The following is a 26948-nucleotide window of genomic DNA, read 5'->3' as shown; positions in this document are numbered from 1 at the left end:
TGTGGGGCGAGAAATGGAGCGTGCCACGAGAATTTTGTTAATAAAAAGGCAAGGCGTTACGCGATTGGTCGGAGGTCCTTCTTTAAAATTATCCTTAAAATCTGAACCTAATTTGAATTTTAAAATCACTCGGAAGTGTTTCCTGAATGTTTGACTATGCAGACTGGTCTTATAATCAGTAGAAGAATCGATAAAAAAATCACTTGATTTTCTACTTCACCCTCTCTTTAAGATAATATTTTATAACGACTCAAAAAGTTATGGTTTCATATAAAAGTTACGGATATGTTTAATTGTGGAGTTTAATTTTTAGATGCAGGTTAAAAAGGTCGAATTAATTTCGGAAAAGTTAGGCCTAATATCGGCAACTTTGGAAATAAATTAGGAAAACGGAAAAGTTTTACCGAGTTTTATCGTAAGTTCATGAGAAGATACGCTCCGTAAGAGAGCTGGAGTTAGTACAGACTAAATAGTAAGATGGACTGCAAAACTAACCGAGTGTAGTCAATTCTCGCTTCCGTCGTTCTGGAATAGGCGATTTTAAAAATGACGTTTCACAGGTACGCGCGCAGAAATTAGGGAGGGAAAAATGCCTTCCATCTCTGCTTTTTCCCCCGGCTACATATTTTGTATAGGGGACTTTTTGAAAAGGCCTATTAGCTCGAGCTGTAAGTCTCTATACCATTACGAAGCGTAGGTAGTGTCATACTTATGGAACATATCTTATAGACTTATGGTTTTATTAATATTTTCTGGCATCATTTGTCATTCAAAATAAATTAACTTCTTTGAAATGAAAACTAGTTAATAATATAATAAATAATATTTTATTTCGCTAATCTACATTTTGGAAAAATTTCTATGTCCGAAAGCAAATACTTTATCCGAGTTCTCACGCGGAGGTGGACAGCATGGCAACGTCTTGAAAATGATAGAGACGCCGCTTGAGTCGCTAGGAATTCCGGGAAAAATCTAGACTCCCTCACTCTAAAGTCAACAGAGAGATTGTAGCAAGCGAGTTGGAGCTGTCGGTTTCTACTTCCGCGCTTGGTCATAAATGTTTTAATCAGGCGTGATAAATGACTAAGGACAAAAATTATTCAATGATTGCACGCTTGTTAAAAATAATACAACCATTGAATAGTATTAGCCCCCAGCCATTATATAGTGATCTTCCCTCCAATTTGGTAACGTAAAAATAAATCTGTCTGAAAAATAAAAATTAAAATTGTATTAACTATAAATTATCTCAATAAACATTGACAATTGACACAATTGGCAACGTACAATTTTGAATGCTGGGGGCTTTAGGTCTATAATGAAATAATAATGGCCTCGAAGTAAATAATAACCTGTAAAGTTAAACTAAATCTGGATGAAATGAAATGCACTTACTGACACAAAAGTAAATTGTTTTTTTGAATTTTTTTTTGGGTTTTTTAATTTTTTTGGTTTTTTTTTTTAAATTTTTTTGGGTTTTTTTTGCTTTTTCCCTTCCCCATTTAACTAAGTAACGACGCTTACTTCGGCCGTAAAAGTTGCGACCGTTTCAGCCTAATTAATCCCTTTCCCCTATGCCCGTGCAAAAGCTATACATTACGGAGAAAAAAATCGCCTAAACTCTGTATTAGGATGTCTGCACGAGGGACACCTTGGTTCATAACTAGTGTGATTTCGTAAGTTATTTTCGATATTTGTAATCAAGACGTCGTTAATACATCTTTCGCAAAAATAGGCATGTCCGCACGGAAATGCAACCATATCTATATTTTCGATCCTACATATTACGCATTTCCTATTATTTGGGGGTGCATGATCCCCCACTATTTCAACTTCTGCCCCATCATCAACCCCCCCTTGTCCTTCCTCCCCATTATTGACAACCCCTTGACCTTCCGGCACACCGGCACCTTCCGCTTGACCTTGTGCTTCTGCACCACCTTCCCCTCCTTGACCTTGATCCGCTTCACCTACTGCTTCTGCACCACCTTCCCCTCCTTGACCTTGATCCGCTTCACCTACTGCTTCTGCACCACCTTCCCCTCCTTGACCTTGATCCGCTTCACCTACTGCTTCTGCACCACCTTCCCCTCCTTGACCTTGATCCGCTTCACCTACTGCTTCTGCACCACCTTCCCCTCCTTGACCTTGATCCGCTTGAACTTGTGCTTCTGCACCACCTTCCCCTCCTTGACCTTGATCCGCTTCACCTACTGCTTCTGCACCACCTTCCCCTCCTTGACCTTGATCCGCTTCACCTACTGGAACTTCACGTCGTGCCTTTCTCTTAAAATTGTACAAGGACCTTCTGACGTCATCGTAGACGATTGAAGCGTTCGGGTACCTTGATAATAATAAATGGTTTTAGGACGGTAAAATACATCGTTCAAGCCGAATTAAGGTGGCGCTTTTAATTATGGCATTTAAAACGTACCCCTTTCCTCCAACATCTTAAATTCATCTTACCTCCCCTCGAACCTTTGTTTTTGACGTATCCATAATCGTCGTAAACATATACGACGGACCCAGATCGTTTTCCTTCTATAGTCTCCATGGTAAATCAGTTGCAAAGACCCGCTCTCTTCAAGCGAAAGTTGCAGAATGAACCGGCAGTCCGGCAGGACCGGCACGTGCACGATTCGCGTGCCATCATCTGCCATGAAATATTGAAAGGGGGGTCAAATTTAAAATTTTCCTTTAACCCTATTGTTTCCTTCCCCTTAGTCTGAAGTGACAAGTTTTACACTTTTATTTTTTATTGAAAGTGTATCGCCATCTGGCTTCAACCACGTGATTTAAAAACTTATCGATCGCCCAAAATTTTAAAATGTATCATCTTAATATTTATAGTTTCGCCATCTATTGATATTTTGATAGGGAAAAATTGATCTATAGAGCAGTGCCCACCTTTGCTAGAGCAAAGAAGATACACGCCCCAGGAATGGAAAGTGTAGCTTCCTCTAGTGTAAATTTTTGTCTCTCCCCTCCTAGTACACTCCAAAGGCAGGCTCGGTTGACCGAGGTATTTCCGGCTACCATTGAAATAACATAGACCGGAAGTTCCTTGGTCAACCCAACCCCGAGACATACCTTCCATTCCTGGAGCGTATATTTTCTTTGGCTAGAGGCTGGGACTCCTGGGAGCAAGCATGGGCCAAGAATGTAAGCCATGTAAGCAAGTTGGGAGGATAAGAAATAAGAAGCCAATAAACTACATTTTAGTAGGAGTTCATAATAACCCCCAAATGCCACTAAAATCATTGACAAATCACTATATGATTCAGGAAAAATTCAAACAATTTAAATTTTTATCGAACACACGAAATATTATTCCGCAGTTCGTTGCTTATTTCTGCTCTTGTTACAAAACCAGTAAATCTATCTCATTGGTCAATTTGGGCGCGCGTTAGGCACGAAATTTTTCTAAAACGCGGGAAGCGGCGGGATAATGGGATTGGCGTTGTGTTAATGAAAATATAAGTATGTAAATTTTACTTAAAATACTAAGAATCTCAGAAAAATAATATCATTTATTAACGAGTAACGCGACTACAAAACTAAGTAGGGAAGTGCGGTTTCTCGAATTTAGTAATGGAACTCTTAATTTTGGACATAAACTGTTATCCTAATTCCGAATATGAGGAGAGAGACAGAACTCAAAACCTCTACCCTGTGGTTATTGTTCGAAATGAATCTGAAATTGAATGATTCCCATTTGGATCTACAAGAACTCGTGGGATGATAAACGGTAAGGGCATTTTTTTTTTCTTCCTTGGTTGTTGAGAAGCCTTCTCCGTGATGTAACTATGGTTGAGGGACTAGATTTTTAGGAATTTCTTAAGTCCTCGCTATGCTACGTCACAACTTCTTTTGTCTTAAATGATGTACAGTAACCCTACTTACCCCCAAAACGGTGTAGTAGTGACACTCAGACACTGACGACCAAATAAATATACAAATCATCAAAGGTGGTAAATGTATGTTTACCAATTCTATTACTATAAAATCATAACCAACTGCAAATTGGTTTGCTATGTTTGTAAACCCTGTAAGAGTTGGGAACCAAACTGTTAGTCGAAACAAAGTATTTTTATTTACAATTATTCTTTATACATAATCTTTGACCGTTTTCAAATCAGCTTCGTTTCATATTCTCAACTTTTAATTTATCTTCTCTTAATTATAATTAAATATTGCTGGTACCTTCTTAATTTATTTTTTTAAATTCCTAAGTATAGTTATCTCTTCCGAAATGAACCGTCTATACATCCATTTTATATTTCATCACTTTTTGCGTTAAATTGTTGCTTTTAAGCCATAAATCACAACCTATTAATTAATACAGCGCCTACTTTCACACAACAATTATATAATCTACGCTCTACAGCAACACAGCTTAGAGTTGTTGTTTTTTTTACTTTAAATTTAGACCAATGATCTATTATTCGTATAAGAGTGCGTTCCGAGGGTGGTTTTTAAACATTTATAAGAAGCTCTACGATTTAATTAGGCTAAACATTAGAATAATTTAAAGCTAATGAATCGTTAAACCTATATGGAGTAAATAATAACACAGACGCGGACTAGGGGATTTTCCGAGGGAACAGATACTCTATTGCCCTGAAGGGTCTTCAACTCTGTTAAAGCAATGTACGTAAGCGCTTTTACGAAAGTAACCGCCCCCTCAATAATTTCAGCGCAACTTCTCGAGATAAACAAGCGTTAGCATTTGTCAAAACAAACGCGGGAGGAGTTCTCATTTTAAACAAAGGGTTCCGATTGAATCACTTATAAACTTCATTAAATGTATACAAGCGGCGCTATAGCCAAACCTTTTCACGCGTTTTATATCGATGTTACCAGAAGTAAGATGAGACTAGAAGTATCGAGCTAACCAAATTCTTCACTTGCCGAAAGTGAATATTCTTGATAACGCACCAACTGTTGGCCCTCTGGTAGCGGTTTCTGAATTTTCCCTCCAAAACGTGAGACGCTCGTGGCGGTAGACGGCCGAACTAGATTCAAGGAGCCGCGTCCGTGTTCCGCGGCTTTAGGTTGAGGGGAACGGGGGTAGGAAATATTTTTGGAACTCGACCAATTTTTTTCTCTCTAGTGTAGGCGCGATGGAAGCGGCGAATAAAATCCTCTCAAATTTGTTCACTAGTGCCAGGATCTACTACCAATGCTAGAGCTCCTTACTTCTAGTCTCATCTTACTTCTGATGTTACGAAATTGCGTGTAAGTCAATATCTTCTGAATCACAAAGCGGCCACTACTTTTCCATACAACATAACCGTTTCTGCTTTATACCTAATTTATTGTTCCATACTTATTAAATTTATGAACAAAGTCAGTCTGATTAATATCAATTCGTTTTTAAAAGTTTTAGGCTCACAAATAAATAAATTAAGCAATCAGAAAGGTTATAGCCTAAGCACCACCGCTTAGTTATTTAGTGGAAGTTATATATGGAAGCTGAAATTTAACCTAAATATTCAAAGATTAAACTCGATTTTGAAAATATAAACCATTTTATATCTTCTTTTTTCCCGCGGAATTAACGAAAATTATTATTTATTTTTTTTTTATGTTTTATAAATAATTGGCACTTAAACCGTGATCACATGATTTGTATTTCGGATTTTTAGCAATATTTAGCCTCTCTCTAAGTTTTATTATCTTCTACCAATCCAAGAATACTTAAAAAATAGTCTATTCTAGCCCAACTTTGAACTTGGAAGTCTATTCGGGATATTTATTTCTATAATATATTTTAACCTTTTCTTCGAAATTTAACTACTATACGTTATTAGTTACGAAGGCATTGTATTTGAATTTTATAAGTCGCACTTCTTTGCCAAAAATGTTATAATACGGGCGCGTTTCTCAAAGTTTTTCTCTCATCATAATTGCAAAGCCGTAGCTTAAAACAGAATGTTTAAGCGTTGGGAATAAGCCTCGATCCTTAAGGAATTTTTAAAACATAATATTATCTTTACACTACAAAACTATATACGCTTGTTCTATCTATTATTTTGGGCCCTCCTCGTACATCTTTTGTTTTACATTATAAAGCTGCAAATTGTTTACTCATTAAAATAAGCTGATTATTTTGTTTGTGAGATATTTTATATCGAGGGCAATTTCTGAGATTCTCTTTTTCTGAGTTTTCGCATTTTTCAAACTATTTCACGAGATCGCATTCCGTGAAATTTCACGAGACTATAATTTTGTACAGGGATCCTCCATAAAGTTACGGAGGTTTTTTTGGAAGATTCCAGAATTGGATTAAAATCATTTCAATTACTAATTTACCCGTCGATATTATCTGACAAATTTCAGCTTATTTCTCTGTGATATTTTTGATTGATTAACTTAGACATCTAGTAAAGAGGCAAACACGAATTTCGCTACAATTAAGAAATTAACAACGCGAAACTTATTAGCGTTAATAATAATTATGCGTAGCTTTTTTGTATCCGCAATTTCATTCATTGCCCCCGAATAAATATTAAAATCTAAATCTACAACTTTTCTTTACAAAACGTTCTAAATAAATATTAAATAGATATATTTTTTCGTCATAAATATAATTAACACGGGTTGTTTAATTATTTACTTACTTAACTTTTTTTTGACGAAGTTATGAACAAGTATTTTTCCACGTCACGTAATAATGTATATGTTGATGATTTTAATTATGTTTTTAGCGGTTATTTTTAAATTTGTTTTTTTAACAAAATTCGGCTACGATATTTTCTCAAAACTGTTATATAATAACTTAATGATATGACAACGAGCTTTTATATTTGTTTTTAAACGTGGCTCTTAAAAAATGAGATTTTAATGTTTGTGTTAAACTTTTCGTTTTCTATAAATTATTTATGTTATATTTGATCACATTTTAAACTCGGAAAAATTCCGAATTATTAATATTCTTTTTTTTTGTTAAATTTAAAACAATTTTTAAGAGCACTTTTAGCACAAGATGTTGATTTTTTGTTTTGTCTAACTTATAGAGTAACTGTTTCGCTTTGTTTATGGTTGTTGTTGTTGTTGTGGGATATGTTTCTACCTGCGGAATATATATCGATTACCCGTTTGTCAACCGTCGTTGAGACCTTTAATTTCCGTGACGTTGCTGCCGTTTGCTAAGTCCTCCGTACCTACGGATTTATCTGTGGTTTCTTGAGAAGAACCATTATCTTCGGATAAATGGGTTAGATGCAATTTTTCACTTTCTTGGTCGAGAGTGCAAACCTGTGGAGATACAAAATACAAGAGATGATTATGTACTGGTGCGCAAACAGTGTCTGCGTGGAACAGCGCGCCTAAGTTAAGCGAGAAAAGGAAGGACAAGGAATTGGTCCGTAAAGAGTTAATAATGTGGAACGCGATCGAGTCTTACTTCTTGTTCGACGTCGGTCATCTCCTGATCGTTTCTAGCTTGGTCATTTTGCTCATTGTCGTTCTTGATCTCTTCAATTTGCTCTTCACTGGGGGATCCGTTGGTCAGTTGTCTGTTGTTTCCCGCGTCGATCGCCGAATCGGCCGACATTGAGCTGCTGTTACTGCTTGTGCTGCTGCTACTTGAACCCTCACCCTTTTCATAAATACGAAAAAGAAAACATGTCGAACACAAAATAAATCGGAATACCAAGCGAATCTATTGTCACTTACCGAACCATTCTCGCACTCTTCGCCGTGTCTGTAAATGGCGATACCATGCGCCGTTTCCACGTGGTACGTTAGATCCCACCACGTGCTACACTGGGCGTTGCAATGCGCGCATGCCGGAGTTGGTGGAGCGTTTTCTGTTATGAACAAGAAAACTATCCTTTAAAGAGACCGTTCTTTCTGGTACGGAAATCATACGACGCCATCTTACCATTTAGTCCATTGTCTTGACACCTACACGTGAATCTCAACCGACAAGGCTCTTGCTTGTGGTCCAGTAATCCTTGTAGAGATGTGAAGAGTTCCTTGCATGTGCCGCAAACCAGAAGATCTGGATCCGCTGGAAATAAGCAAGCGTAAAGTCGCGCTGGCGTCGTGTCGCTTTCAATGTAGGAACTGATGGTATTAGTTCGTACGATGAGTTGCCTTTCTCGATGGGTTATGTTATATTGTACTTGGAGGCGTGGTTTTGGGGAATGATTAGCGTAGGTATATATAGAAGTAAAGTAACCTAAAGTTATAAAATGGTCCGAATTGCATCTCTTAAGGCAGTATTCAGTTTTGCACTCCTTGGTTTTTCCATTTCGTCATTGGAGTTAATATAATACTTGTTTTATAACTTTACGTTAGTATATTTCTGGGGTAGGTTACCCTTACGGGTTAAAACCATAATATTTTAGAAAAATTATAAAATTTGTGCCATTTGTTTGGCAAATAATCAATGTTTACATCACTTATTAGTTACGACAAATACTACAAAAACGTATGGGCTGGGTTATTCAGAAACATTTAGCATGGACACTAATGCATTCCGTTATAATAACGTTTGCAAAATATATTTAAATATATCTAAAAACCAAAAAAAAAAATAAACCAAAAATTAAAATATTTCGTCATAAAACAAAAATTGGTTTCTAAAAACCACACGACTACTACGGTATATATATCTTTTTTGGAAAAATGAAAAGTACCAAAAATAAGAAAAAAAAGTCCATCTGTTTAAAAAAAACCTACTGCAAAAGATTCCCGATAGGGTCAAATTTGGCGCTGAAGAGAGAGGAGAAGTGGGAGTTGGCGGTACTTTTCCCGACCTGCTGTGCGGTCTTCCTGGTGCTAAAATACCGCCCGGTGGGGCAACTGCCCCCATCAGAGACGCGTTAGGCCCACCCACCGACGGGGCGCTCGAAGCCGGAATTCCTGGGTTTCCATTGTGAAGGTACACCGCCGCTGGTGCTAGACTTAGCAGGTCATTCCTTAGGCGTTTGACTGGTGGTGTTGCGTTGGTCGAAGTCCGCAGACCGTATGACATCCTGCAAAGATACCAGTCAGCAACAATTATCAACCTGATTCTTCCATCAATGAAGAGCTATTCATCAATGAGCGCAAAATTCTATTTTCAACCACATATTCATCAATCAACAGTAATCAACTTAATTTTCGACGACGTCACTCATTCGTCAGAACGTTAATTTGAATGAAATGAAAACTATTTAACTTACGATTCAGTCGAAGAAATATTATTCCTCGAACTGCCTTGATGTCGCTTCCTCGACAATTGATGTGGCTTTGGTTCCGACACCATATTGACGTCTAGAAAAAACATAATTTGTTTTCTTTTATTTTCGGTTCAAATGTCGCGAAATTCACGGAAGGTATCTTTCCGCGAAATTGGAGAAGACGGAGATAATTAGTTTCAAACGATCTTAATGTCGCGATAGCGTCTCCGAAAGTCCTCTACCAACACATTTCTCCGTTAATTTGTCTGCCACAGAGCCTGCAGCCTAACTTAGAACACGAGCGACAGTATTCGATCCGCGTACACGAAACGCTCTCGACATTCAACTCTACCCGCTTTCTGGTTTTTCGAGATACTGGTCTTTGAATTCTTGATGTTTGCAAAAATAAGAAGAATAGAATGGCTGTTACAATACCATGAATTTATTCCCATTATCCCGATGAATTTACTACGGTTGATATAAAAGACTACGTCTTCTCATAGGCTGCAGGGGTGTTAATTGTTCTTTATGGGATAATTGAATACATTCTTACGGCTATAGCCTGGCGCTATTGCGTAATAAAGACCGCTACGGCTTGCTTTGTATATATTGCGGCATGCCTTGGTTTATCTTCTCTCCGAGAGAAATACTTGGCTCGACTCGCGAGATAAAAGATTCCAAGAAGCTGCACGCATCCAGGGAGCGTTGAATATAAGCGTATCATCAGAACCGTATTAATTGGAAGACGCGATACCTCAGAACAATGCTTAATTTAGTCTAAAAGTTCTCAATGGGGCACGATAGGTAAAATTGTAAATAAGGAAAATGTGTAAACACGTATAGTGAAATGATCAAGGAGTACCCATGTAGAAACGTGAGAGCGGCAACTAGTTGAAAGACATTTGGGTGACGACGACTGGGTGTCCAACAATTTCGAAGGCTAAAAGTTGGGTGTCCCATTATTGGGAGAATTGACAATTGGGTGGCAATGAAACCCACAGATCGTCAATTGGGTGAATAAATGTTTTTTTTTTTTGTAAAAATACAAAAACCATAAAATTTGGATGGTAAAAATTTTATGTTCTTTGAGGTCAGGTTAGGTTAGCATTTTTTTCTTTCACCAAACTCTTGCCACCCAATTGTTGCATACCCAATTTCAAATTATCCCAATTGTCGGACACCCAATTTTCAAACCTCTATATTGTCGGACAGTACCCAGGCGTCGTCACCCAAATACCTTTCACCCAGTTCTCGTAGGAGCCGTACACTCCATATTGGTTTCTCTTATCTCTGTTTGTTAACTTTAGATTCATTCACTTTTCTTCGCATAGGCCACGAAAGAAAAAAGATACAGAGGTTGTTTCTGCGTTTAAAATATTTTCCTATAAATAAAAGCGCATGGTCTCTTCATCAATTCCAATTTTTAACGGTACCCTCGAGCTTAAAGAAAGAAGATAAGAAATTAAGCTCGGGATTTAAAACAAACTCTATTCGGGTTACTGGCCCGGGGTGAGAGAGTTACGCTTCTCGCGTTGTCTAGACTCGCTCCACAGCGATTGTTCAAGCGCGCTCGGAAGGGAGGTCGAGCCAGAACCAAGCAATCCCGCTTCTATATACCATTAGGGATTTAGAAATCTAGGATTATCCGTAAAACGTACGCTAATGAGTGCAGTTTCTACAATATAATATACCTAGGAGACCAAGTGAAGATTTTTCCCGATACAAATGAAAGTGCATTCTGAATTGTTGTAGATAAACCGTAAACGATTGCTTTGTAATTCCAGATGGGGATAATAGAAGAAGCGTGACACTCTGTATCCTCTTAATACTTTAGTTATGCAGCATGATTCTTAATTCCCAGCCCTCTCACTCTTTTTGTTTGCTCTTCCGCTTATCAAACTTCAGATGGGCATCGCACCGTTCAGGGTGAATTCTATAACTGTTTGGTATTTACTAAGTCCTCAGAAATCAACCCACAAACCTTGATTGTCTTGACGTGGGACAAAAACACACCAGCGCATGCGCCTTGCCAAATAGTTGAGGGCTATTAGGGCAATGATGAGAGAACTATTTGTTTTAGTAACCTTGCACCAAATGTTAATTCTGATGTTGGGAAGATTCATGTTACAATTACCCTGGGCGCTTTGTGGTGGTACACTTCTCTCGGAGAGAAGTATTATATACTTCTGGTAATACGTGTTGTTTTGACACTTTTTTTCCCCGAAGAGGGTATTATCTATGAAATTCCGTCTGTTTAGGTTAGTATTAATGAGTTTTGGCGATAATCGTTGCTTTCAAGGTGCAATAGACTGTAAATTCTAGCTAAAATTAGTCTAATGAGACTAATGAAGTAAGGCTCAAATCTTATACCAATGACGGTCTGGCGCGGAGCGATATCAAAGGTTTATTGTGTGATTTAGCGTAAATTACAAATCGAACAAAATCAGTCAGTACCTTACCAGTTAAAACTGCACTAATAATTAAAAACTTAATTTTCCTTTATTTCTTGGTGCCATCCCTTGCCCCCACTTAACACAATTGAAATCTAAGTCTTTCTCTGGAAAAGGGGTTAGGTTAAAGTACCTTGCCCTTTTTTTTCGAATCCTAGCTAACACGGCAAGTCATTGAAGGGATCATTCTCGAAAAAGAGAGAATTGAGATAAACTCGAGAATCGTCTTGACTCTTGTATTTTCGTCTTGCGGGTGAAAAAAATAAATAAAGAGTTATAAACCACTGGAAATGTTATAAAAATCAATATAGTAGCGCCGCCAAGCTTCTATAACCCCTTTTACCGCATCGGACCTATTTACGGAGAAAACGTATGCCCCAACCTAAAACCTTTTCCTGGACCTTTCAGTGAGTGAGCTTGGAATAAACCTACGGCAGGCATCCACTAGAGAAAAGAGCAAACGTTTGGACGAAAGTATCTGCTTAGCTTATCTGACGGGCAAGTGTATGGCCAAACTCTGCACAGCGAGCGCTCTCTCTTCGGGCTAAAAAAGAAGTTTTATCGCTGTACCTTGTTCCCTAGTTCGGGGAATTATACTTTGTGAACGACTTTAGCCGTTGTTGGGCTTTGCTCTTGGCCCTTCATACTATATTACCCACGCGCTCAAACCCCCTCTGGCAAATCTTGCCCATGTACCCGAAGCAAATTAACGCGAAGAACTCATTCGAAAACGTATAGTTAATTGTTTTGGTTGTATGCATGGTTCAGTAGATCGATTTGAACAACGAGTACCACACGACGCTTTTAAACGTGTAGTCAACTCGTGTTGGAAAGAACTTAGGGAAAGAAAATAAGAGGGCGGCTTCCCCCTCTGTGTCTTGGTTTCTTTGTAAGTAATTAATGAAATGGTCTCTAGCTCAGGTAGCTCTGAGAGTAACGCTCCCATCAGTTGGGGTTAATTTACCACGCGTCTTACAAATGGGTCTCCATCTTGAAAGGAACGTGCGCAAATTCATATAATCGGAGAATTTATGCAGGTTGCTTGACCACGTTGGATACTTAAATCGGTGTGTGGTTAATCTTTCATGGTTTAAAATGAATAACTTTTGGGTGCATTTACTTCTTACCACGGCGTTCATCTCGCACGGGATATAAAAGAAAATATCTATCATCATATCCGAAATTCTGTAGGTTGTATAAAACAGAAAGTGTACGTATATAGCTCCGCAGTTTAAGTAACTTGAAATTTTTAGGAAAACTTTGGTGTGTGCAGCTCCAATAAAGGGCGTAAATCGCGCGTCTCATCTCACCTGAGAGCCGAGTTTCCCACGGGTTCCGCTTCCGTGTGGTGGTGGTAGTAAACTTCCTCGCGTACGTTATCTCCCTGCAGTCAGTTTCTGCTTGGATTTTAGTTCCTTCTTATTCCCCGTAGACCAAAACTAAGATTACTTGGCGCATAACGAAAGTCTAAGGGTAGGCCCTAGTAGATACAGATAGGTACTGTCTAATATTTTTTATAATTATTTTATGCGAAACTTTGTTACGCCTTTTTATATAATGAAAATATAAATTGTAATTAATAATAGGCTAGGGAAATCTATCCAGATTGAATAATTGGTAGAACCAGGGATAGATTTAATTTTAGAAGTAGGAATAGAGAACGGTTAGCATTTACTTCAGTCCGACTTATAGACCACCCAGTATAGAGCCCCTCCCTCCAACACGAAACGAAAAGTTTAAATTATCTTATTGGTCCACTTAAACTACGTTTTGATGACGTTGCTGACGGGGACGGCGAAAAATAGTGACGTAATTCCTTTTTACCTCTGTCGTTATGACCCGCCTCTTCTTTCATACCCCTCCTTCCCGGGGAAAGGGGGTATGACGCGCGCCCAGATTACTACTCTGTTCTCCATTCCTACTTCTAAAATTAAATCTATCCCTGATAGAACTTTACAAATTTCGGTTTAAAAAACACTGTTTTCTAAACTTGTACCGTGTGAACAGAACCATATATTTTCTTGGAAGTTACCTATATGTAACCTATATGTAACCCAATTTTCATTGGAGCGAGAGAATTAATTCTGTTAGTATTAGATATCATCCCTAAGATAAGCTTATTAACTTTTAAAGTTAACAACGTTAACCAAGTCCCTCTTTCGAAACATATTTTACGGTTCCTTTTTTTTTTGTCAAAGCTTCTAACGCTTCTGAAATAATTATGACCCGAATAACATTTGCCGAAACGCGACGGAGGTTTTTCTAATTTTAGAAACTAAACTAGCAAAAAATACTGATTTTTGGGAGGCTTTTAAAACCTCAAAATAGAAAATATCATCCCGTTTCTCGAGTCTATACTCTATATAGTTTAGTTTGATCTTAGAAAATTCGGAGATAAAGATTTGGCCGCATTGCATACCGGGATAAACACCTTCCTTATCGCGTAATACGGATGTTTTTAAAAGCCTTGATTTATGATTCTATTACAGTGTTTTAATAGATGGTTTTTTAAAATTTTCAACTAACAGTCGCATGATCCAAATGGAATTCCTTATACAGGGTGTTTCTGATAAGTCTGCATGCATATTTTAAGAGGGATGTTCTTTGGGTGATTTTGAGTCCATTGGGCTACTGTTTTCAAGTCAAGATTTTTTTCAGTATTTTACGAATGGCCCCTTACATTTAATTGAGAAAGTGATTTCTAATTTAATTAAGGGGTCTTCCCTAAAACCCGCAAATCATAACTCGAAAACCGTGGCAAGCAAAATGGAGATAGAAATTATACATTTTCGTCTCAAAATCGCCCTAAGAAATTCCTCCTTAATTTATGGCAGACTTATCAGAAACACCCTGTACAGCGTGGAGGAGTTTAGAATTGTGGCTTAGCTGTTAGACCCTGAAGAATTAGTCAAGCCTCTAACTTGAAATTAATCGCTAAGCGTGGGGTAAGGAAATTAAAAATCATCAATTATTGCATGCCGTAGTGTCACGCGATGAATCACTCGGCGCGGGACTAAGTCAGATTTTTATTTTTCTAAAATAAAAATAAAAAAATGGGAGCTGTCTCTCTTTTCGTCATAAGTTCTAATATTCAAAGGAATTTGGTCTAAATTTTACTGACCCAGTTATTTAACGCGCTAACCAACGACAAACTTATGGAACATATCTTATAAACTTACGCTAACAACCCACTCTTTATTACGTCTCATATAAAAATGCAAATTTTAAATTCAAAACATTTAATATTATGCCTAAGCACTTTCTTTTTTGGTAAATTGCCCAATAATTTTCTAAAATAAAATAAATTCTCAGACATTGTTAATTTTAGAATAGTATCTATCGTTGTTTGTTTCAAAATTAGAACTAAAAGTAAGAGGAGGCATGCGAACACTGGCACGTATTTACATCGAGTGCGAACGCGTCACGATTATTAAGTCGTTGGAATTTTTTCTTTTGGCGGTGCTTCGCAGGTGAACGTGATCTATTTCTAGAAGTCTCTAGAGTTTATTTTGGTCGTGTGTGTCTTCTTTCTCCCACTTTATTTAAACGTGCAAGTGAGCCCATGCCACCCGCCCCTCCTTATAATTTTTAGTTATGTTGACGAAGGGAATCCTTTCCAATTGGCATCATACTTTCTCGTCAGGGCCTTGTCGTCGGCTTCCAAAACGATTCGATACTTAACTCAGTGAGTTCTTACCCCGAGGGAACCGCAGCCTAGGGAGACAGGTATGGGTACCACCCAAATATAAGCGAAAAGAGGACTGAAACCCATCAGAAATCGCGGGGAGACCATCAATCTTTTATCTATATCAAGAAGTGATATCTAGTTTATTAGGGAGAAGGTATAAATTCGCCCCACATTTCCAGCTCTTTATCTCCAGTCCAAACGTAGTCTGTCCGGAGTTAATCTCCGCCTCTAAATTACAACCAGCCAGCATCTCATTGGTTCTTGAAAACTCACGTCAGCGCGGTGACGCGAATGAGTACGAAAAGGACGTATTTTCCGACTGAGGAGAGTGTAGCGAAATAGCCCGGCCTCCTTTTACGTCCCCCCCCCCTTGTATTTTGAAAGGGGGACTGGGACTATGGCCTCTCGCGAATACTTAGGCATCTTAGACCTTCTCCCTAATAAACTAGATATCACTTCTTGTCTATATACAGAGTGTTATAAAAATTGTGCCGACCGAAGTACAGTTTGTTCTACGAGCGATTTCGAGGCGTAATTGTAACTTCTAGAACATTTTGCCCTAAACGACACCGTTGACAATTTACGATTTCCAGCGTTTTACGTATACCCCTTAAGTTTAAGTAAGAATTTGAAAGACAATGCCGAAGGGTCATCGATAAAACACTCTAATCATAAATTATAAAACGTGGCCTGTAGTGAGAACATTTTTGACTCAAAATCACCCTATATAAGTGACCTATTACCACCACGGTTGTTGTAGCTGACCATCGCGTTTTACTTGACTTTGTAGAAAACCTCGCGAATTCTCCATCCAAACATCCAAAGTAATTTATGGTCAATCGAACGGATCTAACACAAATATATATATATATATTTTCCGAGTAATATACCATACATAACGGACACCAAATTTTCCGCAACCATTATGGCATTTGATATATTGCTTTGGAAAAAAGTGAATAGCCACAGCCATTCTTTTCCGCGATCCAACAAATATTTGTTGTCATATTTGAAGTTCTGTGTAAAGTTTACACATAGTTTGGTCGGTGAGCAGGAAGATATTGAAAATTTACCAGAATGTTGAATTCGGTGTTTTTTCTTTTAACACTTAACAATCCCCTATACGAAAGGTGGTGACGCGCGCAAGGCACTCTGGGAGATTAACATTACAACTCGCGTCTCACCTCTCCCCACCAAGATTTAATCTAATCCAAAATTCATGGAAGTTTTCGATAAATTCACGATGGTGAATTTTATTTTTAATATTTCATCTTTTTTCTTTGCATGCGCGCGTAAAAAGTTAGAAAGATAGAACTTTGTGGAATTTTAATAATGCAACCGAAATTTTCTAACCTCGATGGAACTCCCTGGTTCCCTTAACGCGCATTCTTTAAACTCTTATCGTTAAACTATTGTGTCGTGGGAACACATTTTTTTCGGCAGTTGTTCCCTTCACGCGTCTCGCTGTTGCTAAAGTCATTTAGGCACAAAATGAGTCGGTTTAGCCGCGGCTATAGCTATCAAGGGACCAAGCTATTAAATTTTTTAAAGGATATTACCTAGATTGTAAAAATTTGAGTTAAGGTTGTTATCTCGACCAATATACCATGCCAGGCAGTGTAAGGTGTTTTGGGGTTTGCAAAGGAAGATAAGCGGGTTTATGTTGCGCGTGTTTACCAGGGATACTGTATTATATAATTTTTAATTTTAGTTTTTTTTTTTCAAATTTAACTAATTTCTTGAAAGTTTACACGTTGCTTGATTCTGGAGAGGTATTGTTGGAGGCCATTTAAAGCTGCTTAAAAATCCCAGCATGCTAATCATCATTTCAACTCCATCTTATCTATTTTCTCCCTGGTTTTACGGGTAAAATTTACGCCCATGCATGTGAAAGGCTTCTCGCGTTAGCCCTATATAGTTTACTGCTCCAGAATCAACTCTCCTCCTCCAAGCTTAGCTTGCACGTTTAACGATAAATTTACTATATTACTTGACAATTCACTTCTAACCTGATATCGATTTAACTTTATTAATATTAAACAAGGGCAATATTATTAAAAATAAGTTACTTAAGTTCAATGTATACCTTATGCTTTTATCTAACGAAAATTCTTCACGAAATTCTTTTGTTGGCTGGCACTATATTATAATCTCTTGAAAGGTTTTTTGGCAACCTCAAACTTTATATTATATAAGTTTATAAAACCACTTGCAATATACATGCAAAGTTCTTTTTACATACCATGTAAATATTTATTTTTTAAAAGTAGGCTTATATAAAATGGCAGAGTTTAAGCGAAACTTCAGTTTTAAACTAGCTTTTGCCTATGGAAAAGATATTAAGCAAACGCATAGATATTACTAATATTATTTAATAACTTTTTAATGGTGGTTTGATGCTATTTTTCTTTCGTTTACTTAGTGCAATTGCTGGTATTGAAACGTTTAGGTTAAGGGGCTAATCAAACTTAGTGACTGACCCCTCGAGAAATACAGGGTGTTTATGATAAAAACAGCCTTTAATTTATGGCAGACTTACTAGAACACCCTGTATACTACTACCGAAATGCGCTTTTAAACCATTATAAACGCTTTAAGTCTTATATGGGCTGAACGAATCGACCAAGCATGCTCCCTACTCCTCAGTCAGTCCTGAACGCATTTTAATGACTTTGAGAGTCGATTAGAGCGGGAAAAGGAACCGCAAAATGAAAACGGAAATCAGTTTTTCGCTTTGCATCGACAGCAATAGCAACAGCGCAAAGGCTGCCTCGCGGGAATAAAATTAAGAAGTTGCGAATTTGATTACGTAGCTCGATTGTGTTTGTTTGATTTTCAAAGTGATGAAACATCAGTTTTCGTTAATGGTTTAATGGTTTACTCGTTCATTTCGGGATCTACCTTAATCCTCACCAATTTTTTACTTAAAGGAATGGTCTCTTAAAATGGCAACTGCAATTGCAACAATTGATCGAATTTAAGTTGGGATAATGTTTTGTACATAAACCTCTAAACTTTTTCGACCATTTAATACTTTAAAATTACGTGTTTCGAACCCTTTTGAGATTTCTTGGTGATAATTGATTGAATAAAAGGTTTAGCTCCTTTTCATTTTCTCAAAGAGTAAATCCAACACTGATTCCTTAACTCTCTTTCTCTCTCAAGTTGGAATCATATAATTCATTAGTCTTTTTGGTGTAGGGGGTGCCATGGGAAATGGGGTTTACCGTAACGTGAGTTTGGGAAGGGAGTTTTAATTGCTTTCTCGAAAGCAAAGCCAGCACGTTGCATTTGAAAATCATTAATTAAATCTAGTGCAAAAGAATAAAAAAAAATGCAAGCACGTTTTCAAAATTTTAAACTGACTTTTCGAAATGAAAGTACATCGGCGTGGAAATTTCCTTGTTTTAATATAGAATTATTTTGGGATTTGAGAGTTTTGGTTGTTTACGTGCAAAGGGTAAACATTTTGAGTAGTAGCGTAAGTTTATAAGATATGTTCCGCATAAGTTTGTCACTGGTAACAAACTGGAGCTTGTCATGAAGTGACGTAGGTCATAGCGACGCCTAGTGAGGCGCCGTGAAATTGAGGGTATTTAATGGCGCACCACCGTTTATTGAGCTGCACGTCCCTATACTGTATTTCATCCAACTACCTATCAGTTCCATATTTCTATTTTACTCTTTATAAATGCATTATGCATGAGACTCTCGAGTTAATAAACATATTTTTAAATAAAGTTTAAAAAACACTAAGCCCTAAACCCCTCTGACCATTTTGTCATTCTTCAAAAAAAAAATGGGGCTGAAAAATCTCTGGTTATGACATAGAAAATGACCGGTCGATACTGGCATCTGCCATAATATTTAATTTTATCTCCACATAAGTATAAAATAAAGATCCGAAAAAAGAGCTCAGCAGAGCAGGGGCCACCCTGACCCCGAAAAAGGGCCGCGCGAGACGAGCTAAAGGGGGAATAAAAAAATTGATAATTTTGTTTTTTAATAGCCTTGGTTCCAAAAAATTATACAGCGTGTGGCGACGGAATTTCCGCGAGATTTATATACGCCAAAGCCTTCCCCTCTTCCCCCCCCCCAAGGGTTGGCGGGAAAATTTCTTTTTAAATGGAGTGTTTAATGTCCCGCAAAAAGGTGGCGCTATGCTTTTCGATCGAAAATTGTAGGCTCAGAACAACAGCTTAGGATGAGAGTTTTAGGGACCGTTTTGGTATAGTCCATCTTTCCTCTAGGCTCGGAATTTGCTTAAAAGTTAACCGACGTTGTGAAAATTGCTAGGTCAAAGGGGGCATGCATCTACACACACAGTTATACCCAAAATCAGAGCATTTAGTGCGTATTGAAAATGCCACGATATTTGCACAAAAACTACGCCTACGTAATCTATCACGTGAATGAATTCGTCACTAGGTGGTTGATTTTATTACAAATAAGGATTTAGTCAAACAATCCGCACTTGTTACGAATGTGACACGCTGTTAAAAAACTACCTACCAAAAAAATAGACCTAATGTTTTTTATATCACATATATATAGTTCAACAGATAGAGTAGAACAGCTCATTCGGTACAAGAATAACAGGAGAGCCGGTTAGAAGTTTTTATCCTATTAATTTAAACGTTAATAGACGGTTTCACTTATCACATCTCGCGTTTTGATCCTGGATTAAATACGACTAGGCATACGTAGTAGTTACTGGGTAGTGGTTATCAGTAACCCGATCAAAACGGTACTGAAAATGTCTCGTCTTCTGAACGTTTTGAATTGAAATCGCACGTGCGGGTCAGTTTTCATTTTCAAATTAGGCTTAGCTCGTACTGTAGAAGTTCTTGTGAAATTTAAAAATTGTGAACCTTACGTTTTTTCTATATGGTAAGTTTGTCGAACTTAATTTTGGCTATACCGGGCCACTTTCCTAGCAATTCCCACGTGTTATATTGCGTATGGCGTATCTGCCCGTCAGACCTCCATTCTCATATCCTGTTCAACTCCCAACCCTTGGCATGCTTAAATTTTGGAGTCGACCATCTCTAAAGCGGCGCGGTACCTAGGCTTGGTCGTTGTACATCGCTCGATAATAATATTCCACCGTATTTCGCTATACTGTCTAACTTCATCCTGCAGAGTGGCTTAGCTATTTGACTTGTGACGTAATGAATTATCCTGACATACGCAATAGAACTGTTACTGGGAAGGTATAGAATTATGTATCAGGAACATAAAGATTAGAAATGGTTTAGCTAAACCAATCTGTAAACGATTTAGAGCTTTACGGGAACTAAAGAAGATACGGTTGGGGTATATCCAGGTATTTCTCACTATATTTAAACAAGCTTGGGGCGATACTCCTCTATTGACGAAAGAGCTCATCGGGTTAGTTTGGGAATTGGTAGCCACCGTCGCGACGATAATGTTCTAAGTTTAGTCGCGGTAACTTTTACCAGAAGTATATAATACTCCTCAACGTGAGAAGTGTACCACAAAGCGGTGGGGTAATTGTAACATGATTCATCCCAACATCACAACATTTTGAGCATAGATACTAAACTGAATCGCATACGCGATAAATAGTTCCCTCTATTTTCCAAGGCGCCCTTGAGAATTTTTGTCCCACTTCAAGACGAGGTTTGTGGGTTAATTGCTGAATATTTAGTGACAAACAGTTATAAAATTCACCTCCAGGGTGCGATGCCCATCTCAACAGCTGGAGAACAAACAAAAACGGTTGCCTGGGAAGAATAATGTTACGTAACTAATGTATTAAGAGGATACAGAGTGTCATCCTTCTCCTATTATCCCCTTCTGGGTTTACTGATCAATATGGATACAGCTAACGTTTTAGATTGTTCTGTTCGATATAACATTATGATTCGAGGCGAATATTGAAAGCCAGGGGACATTTACGACGTTGCTTAACGAGAATTACTGAGCGTATTAATGTATGATAATGAAGATCTCTCCAATGACTGCCCAATTTTCTAGTATTTATCACTGTGATTGTTCCGTGGTGGTCTAGACCAGACAGACTGTCTTATTTATGGGCGCGGTACCAGTTAGTCTTGTAAGAAAGTTTCTTCCACAGCCGAAAGAAAAGTCCTCCGCAGCGCATTAAACATCAATGAAGTGACGTGCGTCAGTTACTCGTACCTTAAGGTCCCTCTATTTCCAGGGACGTATAAAAAACTTGGGAAGAAAACTGTCATCCTGTTTTAAATCGATGATCAAAGCGAAGACAAATAATATTCTTTAGGGACATACCAGTCTAAATTCTCACTATATTCAGCGTTATTAACAGATAGACAAAGATAAATAAAGTTGTCTGTTCGAGATAAGAGGGAAAGGCGTGGGGGTAAAACTCCGCCTTCCATCTCGCTTTTCGGCGCCTGCGCAGTAGGCGTTTTGGATCCTGGGGGTGCGCATACTCCCTTGTATGTCCTGATAGTAAGGGCTGCATACCCACAGATTTTACGTAGAGAAGGTCTATTATTTTGCAGGAAATTAACTTTGGCTGATGCGTGGACTCGCGTTGGAAGGGATAGTATCTTATTTTGAGCTTGTTGTTTCACTTGTCCCTTTGGTTATGTTTTTGGTCTAAGTCAAGGGAAGACGGGCGGCTCGTGTGTTTCGGGCAAGAAGACGTGGGCGTGCCCGTAGAAACGGGCGGAGTAGTCTCGAATTTGGACAAGGAACGATTTATTTCCCATTTGTATTAGGCATTCCTGACCCAACGACGTGTACCTTTGTCTCCCATGAGAAGATTGGGGTCCCGAGCAAGCAATATTTCTTAAAAGGAACGACCGCGAACTCGCGCTTCTACTACATTTTTGCCCCTTTTTGCTCCCTATATAGCCAGAGTTAGAGGCCCCTTTTTGTATATTAACTGCCAAAATCAATATTTTTTTCTTGTTGGTACCCAAGGGCCCAAAGGGGGATTTTTAGTAAAGTTGGTCGTATCTTTTGTTCAGAGCTCAACTAAAGAATATGTAGTATCTTAAATTGTGATCTTAAAAAGTTATTAACTTAAGACGTTGCTTTTGGGTCCTTCGGGGTATTTTTGGCATTAGACTATTTTTTCTTTTAATTTGAATTTTTTCGGGGATTTTATTTTTCCGCCTCTAAACTCCATGGGAAAGAAATGAAATTTGCTGAAAGCTTTATATAACTACTTTATTAAAAAAGGGTTTTAGAAACCGGAGCTATCATTCTATTTCTTTAATATTAGCATCTACTGTTAAATTGCTATTGGTCAACTACACTGTGTACTATTTTGGTAAGTTTATTTTACAAACTGACTTTCTGAGAAAAAAAGATCACTTTCTGTTACTGCTTTTTGTCCTTGTAACCGTATAGTAACACTATATCCTTCATTTTATAAATTTATTCACGCATTTATCCAGTATATTTAAGTAACAATATGAAGTTCGCCATTCCGCTTAAATTTTCTAGGTCACCTAAATTAACTATAGACGCGAACAATCAAGCACTCGAATCAAGGTATATCTCTAATCAATTAATATGGTCCTATCATCTATATTGATGACTAGAATTTAGGGTGTATATTCAATATTTAGACAATATCTATCCGAGGAACTTAATATATAGGCGTGGATGTATAAGCCATTCAAATCCTAGTTTAAATGGACTCCCCTTAAGTCCCCTTTGGAACGTTATGTTGAATCGCGTATCGAGACTCAACGCGTCAAGGAACCAGGGTACTTCAATGATATTACGATTTAACTACGAGTTTAATATACGTACCGAGTATTTGTCCGGCGAGTGTCCGTCCGTCTTCGCCAAGCACGGCGTTTCTAGCGTCAAAAGGGTCCGTAAATTGAACAAAAGCGTAACCTTTGTGCATTGAAATACCTATGACCCGTCCGTATTTTCGAAACATTTGTTCAACATTTTCTTTTTCGACAACGTAAGTGTTCAAATTACCGACGAATATGCGAGAGTTCACCGCTAAGGGATCGGTATTATTGGTCTGGTTGCTAACCCTGGTCATATTATATACCGCGCGTTAGTACCTTTTTTCTCCGATGCCGGTTACACTATACTTTTACTGACTTTGCGCGAAATCTCTTCTTGTTCCTTTTGGCGCGACCGAGCGGAAAAATGAAATTTAATTTCTAGAGGACAGCTAGAGAAGATGACGATGGTCGTGGTACCTCGTACACCCCGAGCATATCGATCCTGCAACGAGAAAAAGAAGAATGCGCAATTTAGGAAAGGGTCACGTATTTGAACTGAGTAGGTTCCCCGCAATTAGACCCCATGCACCAAAAAAGTCTAGCTAAGATTATACTAAGTTGGTTTCATATCTGGGATATAACTATGATACGGAAAAATTACAATTAATGTTTCAACAGGGATAGATTTAATTTTAGAAGTAGGAATGGAGAACGGTTAGTATTTACTTCAGTCCGACTCATAGACCACCCAGTATCGAGCCCCTCCCTCCAACACGTAACGAAAATTTAAATTATCTTATTGGCACACTTAAACTACGCCGTGATGACGTTGCTGACGGGGACGGCGAAAAATTGTGACGTAATTCCCTTTTACCTCTGTCGCTATCACCCACCTCTTCTTTCATACCCCCCCCCCGTCCCGTGGAAGGGGATCCGGGACTTTGAAGCGCGCCCAGATTACTCTGTTCTCCATTCCTACTCCTAAAATTAAATATATCCCTGATGGTACCAATATTATAATTATTGTTAATTATTAATAAGTTTATCTTTTTATAAATTTTAGGGACAAGTATGACGATGATTATTTACAACCAAGGAAGCCAGCACATTTACGAGACTCATCAAACGACGATACTTTGGGTTAGTTATACCATACCGATGGGACGCGTGTCGTGGAATCCCTAACCGGATTGCATTGCATGGGGTAAGTGCCAATATTTATGACAGTCTTTTAGCCTGCTTATTCGCGGCGGCCAATCTTTATGGGACAATGTTCCTATATATATTCTTTCGGGGAAACTAGCTCTCTTAGAATCGTCATCTTTCCCATGATGACGAGTTACATTCTTGGAAAGGACTTATTTCGTGGGTCCTTTCCGACTTCAAAAGTATTAAACTGCAAAATAATCGTAAATAACCCCAAAGTCGTAATACCGTAGTAAAAGGACCTATTCTAGTGCACCTTCTCGCTCGTGACAATCGTGACCCTAAAGCAAATTTAAGTTTTATATAGTCAAGGATATTAAAGTGTCTATAAAATCCAGAGGAAAGTTTTAGTCGTTACCAAACTGCTACAATATAACCAACCGCCGTCTTTAACATTTATATATTGGTTCACTATATACTTCACTAGCTTTCGCTTGATTGTAAACTGCCCTTGATTTTGAAGTACCGTCTACGTGGATTGTTTAAAGCTAAAACAAGGAGCGCAAAGCGTTTTGGGAGACCTGTTTAACGTGGTTATGCGCATTGATATTGCTTTAAAGGGATAGTTGGTTTAATATAGTACTATCACTTTAAGTATCTCCTCAAACTCGTTACGGGAACCAAGCCTCACTCAATATAGGTGAGGTTAGGTACGAAAGAGCTAAAGGGTCAAAACCGAGGCTACGTTTACAGAATTAGTAATGCGCTTATACTGGGTCCCATAACATCTTCTAAAACAAAAAATACGGAAAAACTACATTATGGAATTCGTGACTGAAATGGTAACTTCACTCAGGTTACTTTAGGTTACTGGAGTTGTGGGTATGAGATCATTTCCTTCAACCTTCCTAAGATTTTTTGAACAATCTGCAGGGCTTCATCAAATCCTGATAACGCTATCTTGTTACTTATACTTAAATGTTGTATCTTACGATAGCAATGGATTTTACATTTTAAATAGTTAATTTAGCCAACTACGATTTTAATTTAGTCGCCTTGAACTCTGTAGTAGTATGTTGGTTTTAGTTTTAGAGTTAGTTCCACCCCAAAACCGCCGTGTAGTCATAAACGTGGAAGATTATCTCTTGACTCTCTGCATCCGAACCATTACAAGTTGGAGTCGTAAATGCTCTTAAATGATTTATGTAAACGATCTAACTGCTCATTAGCATAATATTCGGTAACACCTTTTGGACCCTCGGAGAATTACGGAGAATAAAGCGAAAGCTCGGTTTTGAATAGATTTACCAATAGAGAATATGTACGCTAACAAATTGTACCGTTCGTCCCTTACGTGTGTTGTACGAAAGACGCACTCAATTTAATTACTTCTAATGTCAACCAAGCGAGCGCCTTCGCAACGCCATATACTTTGTATTCATTACAGAATACGGAAAACTAAACCCTTTCTCATTAATTAGTTGCATTGTACGTATAGAGGGCAGCCAGAACTTTTACGAAATTTTTCTGGACAAATTTAGGGAAATTAAAAAAGATTGTGGATCTTGTGGTACTATAACGTATGTATGTTTTGGGGTCTTTCTGCACGGGAATAGCCACGGTAACTTCTTGAAACAAGATGGTAATCAGAGGCGTGATAACTATACGCTCTATTTACGTTACAAAGTCACCATATAATTCATATTGGTAATATCGTCTGGGAGTCGTATTGTGACTTAAACTGTGCTCTACACCACGAGCCTAGACTCCCACAGAGGGTATTTGTTCCTTCTTGTCACGTGATAAGCTATAACCAAGTTTTCCAACATCCCTCCGCTCCCATTGCATTCCTCCCTGGTATCTTCAAACCACTTATTCCCACATTATTCTTAATTATCCTTGGTTGAAATTTTATAATAATACCGTATAGTCAAGAATCCCAAATTGAAATTTCTCCTTTTGTTAATTTAATTTACAATTTGCGACGATTGCGTGGGTTCTCTTTTGAAGGATATATATATATAAAGGCTGCGATTTCCAGTACGTTCCGCATTCCTTTCGTGGATGACAAAGAAAGAATTTAAGCGGATATAGCGTGCCGTTGAAAGATCCTAATCTCCCGCGTGTTCAACCCTGCAGTTTCGCTAATGAAAAAGTCCTCGAACTCGATGGTTTTTGTAGTAAAACGAAACCAGTACTCTATAGTCAAATATTTGACGTTTCAACATATGAAATACAACCAATTCCTTTCAATTTTACCATAAGATATGTTCCATAAGTATCACACTTCATATACTTAACCTATTGAACATATGAATACACCTTTATTTTATCAACAACCTGAAAAGGTATTCCACACGGTGCTCAGGTGTGCAGCATTCAGACCTTATTATCTCCCAACTAAATTCCAATGTCAATTCAACACGTAATTCGCGTGCCAATGCGTAGCGAGCTATAGTTAATCGTCGATAGTGACATTTTGGAGCAGCTAGCATCCATGACCGTATTAAGGGTTTATCTTCTTTTGTCTTTTCTCTCGGCACAAAAGACCCGACGTCATCATTGACGCGATGCATCTTTGCTCTCTTTGCATACACGCATACTCCAAAAGTTAGATCTTCTCAAGCTTCTATCGATTTTATTCTAGCACCTGACTCTTTACGATAAATTAGTTTAAAAGATTACCTCGCGACATTTTCACGCGGAACGCTAGAAAGGTCGAACACTCGCTCGGTATTCGTAGTAGCTTTACGTTCGCGAGAATGCGAAAATAAGCTTTATG

At 38.1% G+C, this 26948-nt stretch overlaps 2 protein-coding genes across 2 annotated transcripts in view; both read right to left on the bottom strand.

Moving 5' to 3' along the window:
- Positions 1-808: 808 nt before the first annotated feature.
- LOC149650677 (uncharacterized) lies at positions 809-2758 on the bottom strand. The gene is made up of 3 exons (XM_089847275.1): positions 2467-2758; positions 1288-2344; positions 809-1208 (listed from the first exon to the last, which is right to left on the bottom strand). Exons 1-2 carry the CDS (start codon positions 2658-2660, stop codon positions 1597-1599), a joined length of 942 nt encoding a protein of 313 aa, XP_089703401.1. The 5' UTR covers positions 2661-2758; the 3' UTR covers positions 809-1208; positions 1288-1596.
- A 1353-nt stretch (positions 2759-4111) lies between these two features.
- Positions 4112-26948, bottom strand: part of LOC149650674 (uncharacterized) — a 48349-nt gene continuing 25512 nt past the window's right edge. The window contains exons 2-8 of the mRNA XM_089847274.1: positions 23088-23522; positions 9177-9267; positions 8692-8987; positions 7889-8017; positions 7681-7814; positions 7409-7603; positions 4112-7260 (exon numbers count right to left, since the gene is read on the bottom strand). Coding sequence (XP_089703400.1) covers positions 7105-7260; positions 7409-7603; positions 7681-7814; positions 7889-8017; positions 8692-8987; positions 9177-9267; positions 23088-23334 — 1248 coding nt within the window. The 5' untranslated portion in view covers positions 23335-23522 and the 3' untranslated portion in view covers positions 4112-7104. The remainder of the gene's footprint in view (positions 7261-7408; positions 7604-7680; positions 7815-7888; positions 8018-8691; positions 8988-9176; positions 9268-23087; positions 23523-26948) is intronic.

Source organism: Phalangium opilio, unplaced genomic scaffold (genome assembly GCF_054372755.1).
Source record: "Phalangium opilio isolate 3A_F unplaced genomic scaffold, DU_Popi_V2 ptg000082l_1, whole genome shotgun sequence".
Classification (NCBI taxonomy): Eukaryota; Metazoa; Arthropoda; class Arachnida; order Opiliones; family Phalangiidae; genus Phalangium; species Phalangium opilio.
This window is presented reverse-complemented; position numbering and strand designations above follow the sequence as displayed.

Excerpts from the sequence above, each read along its gene's own strand:
- LOC149650677 (XM_089847275.1), bottom strand. The coding sequence starts at position 2,660 with ATGGCAGATGATGGCACGCGAATCGTGCACGTGCCGGTCCTGCCGGAC. Across the intron at positions 2,345-2,466 it reads AAACAAAGGTTCGAGGGGAG|GTACCCGAACGCTTCAATCG; the intron begins GTAAGATGAATT and ends ATTATTATCAAG.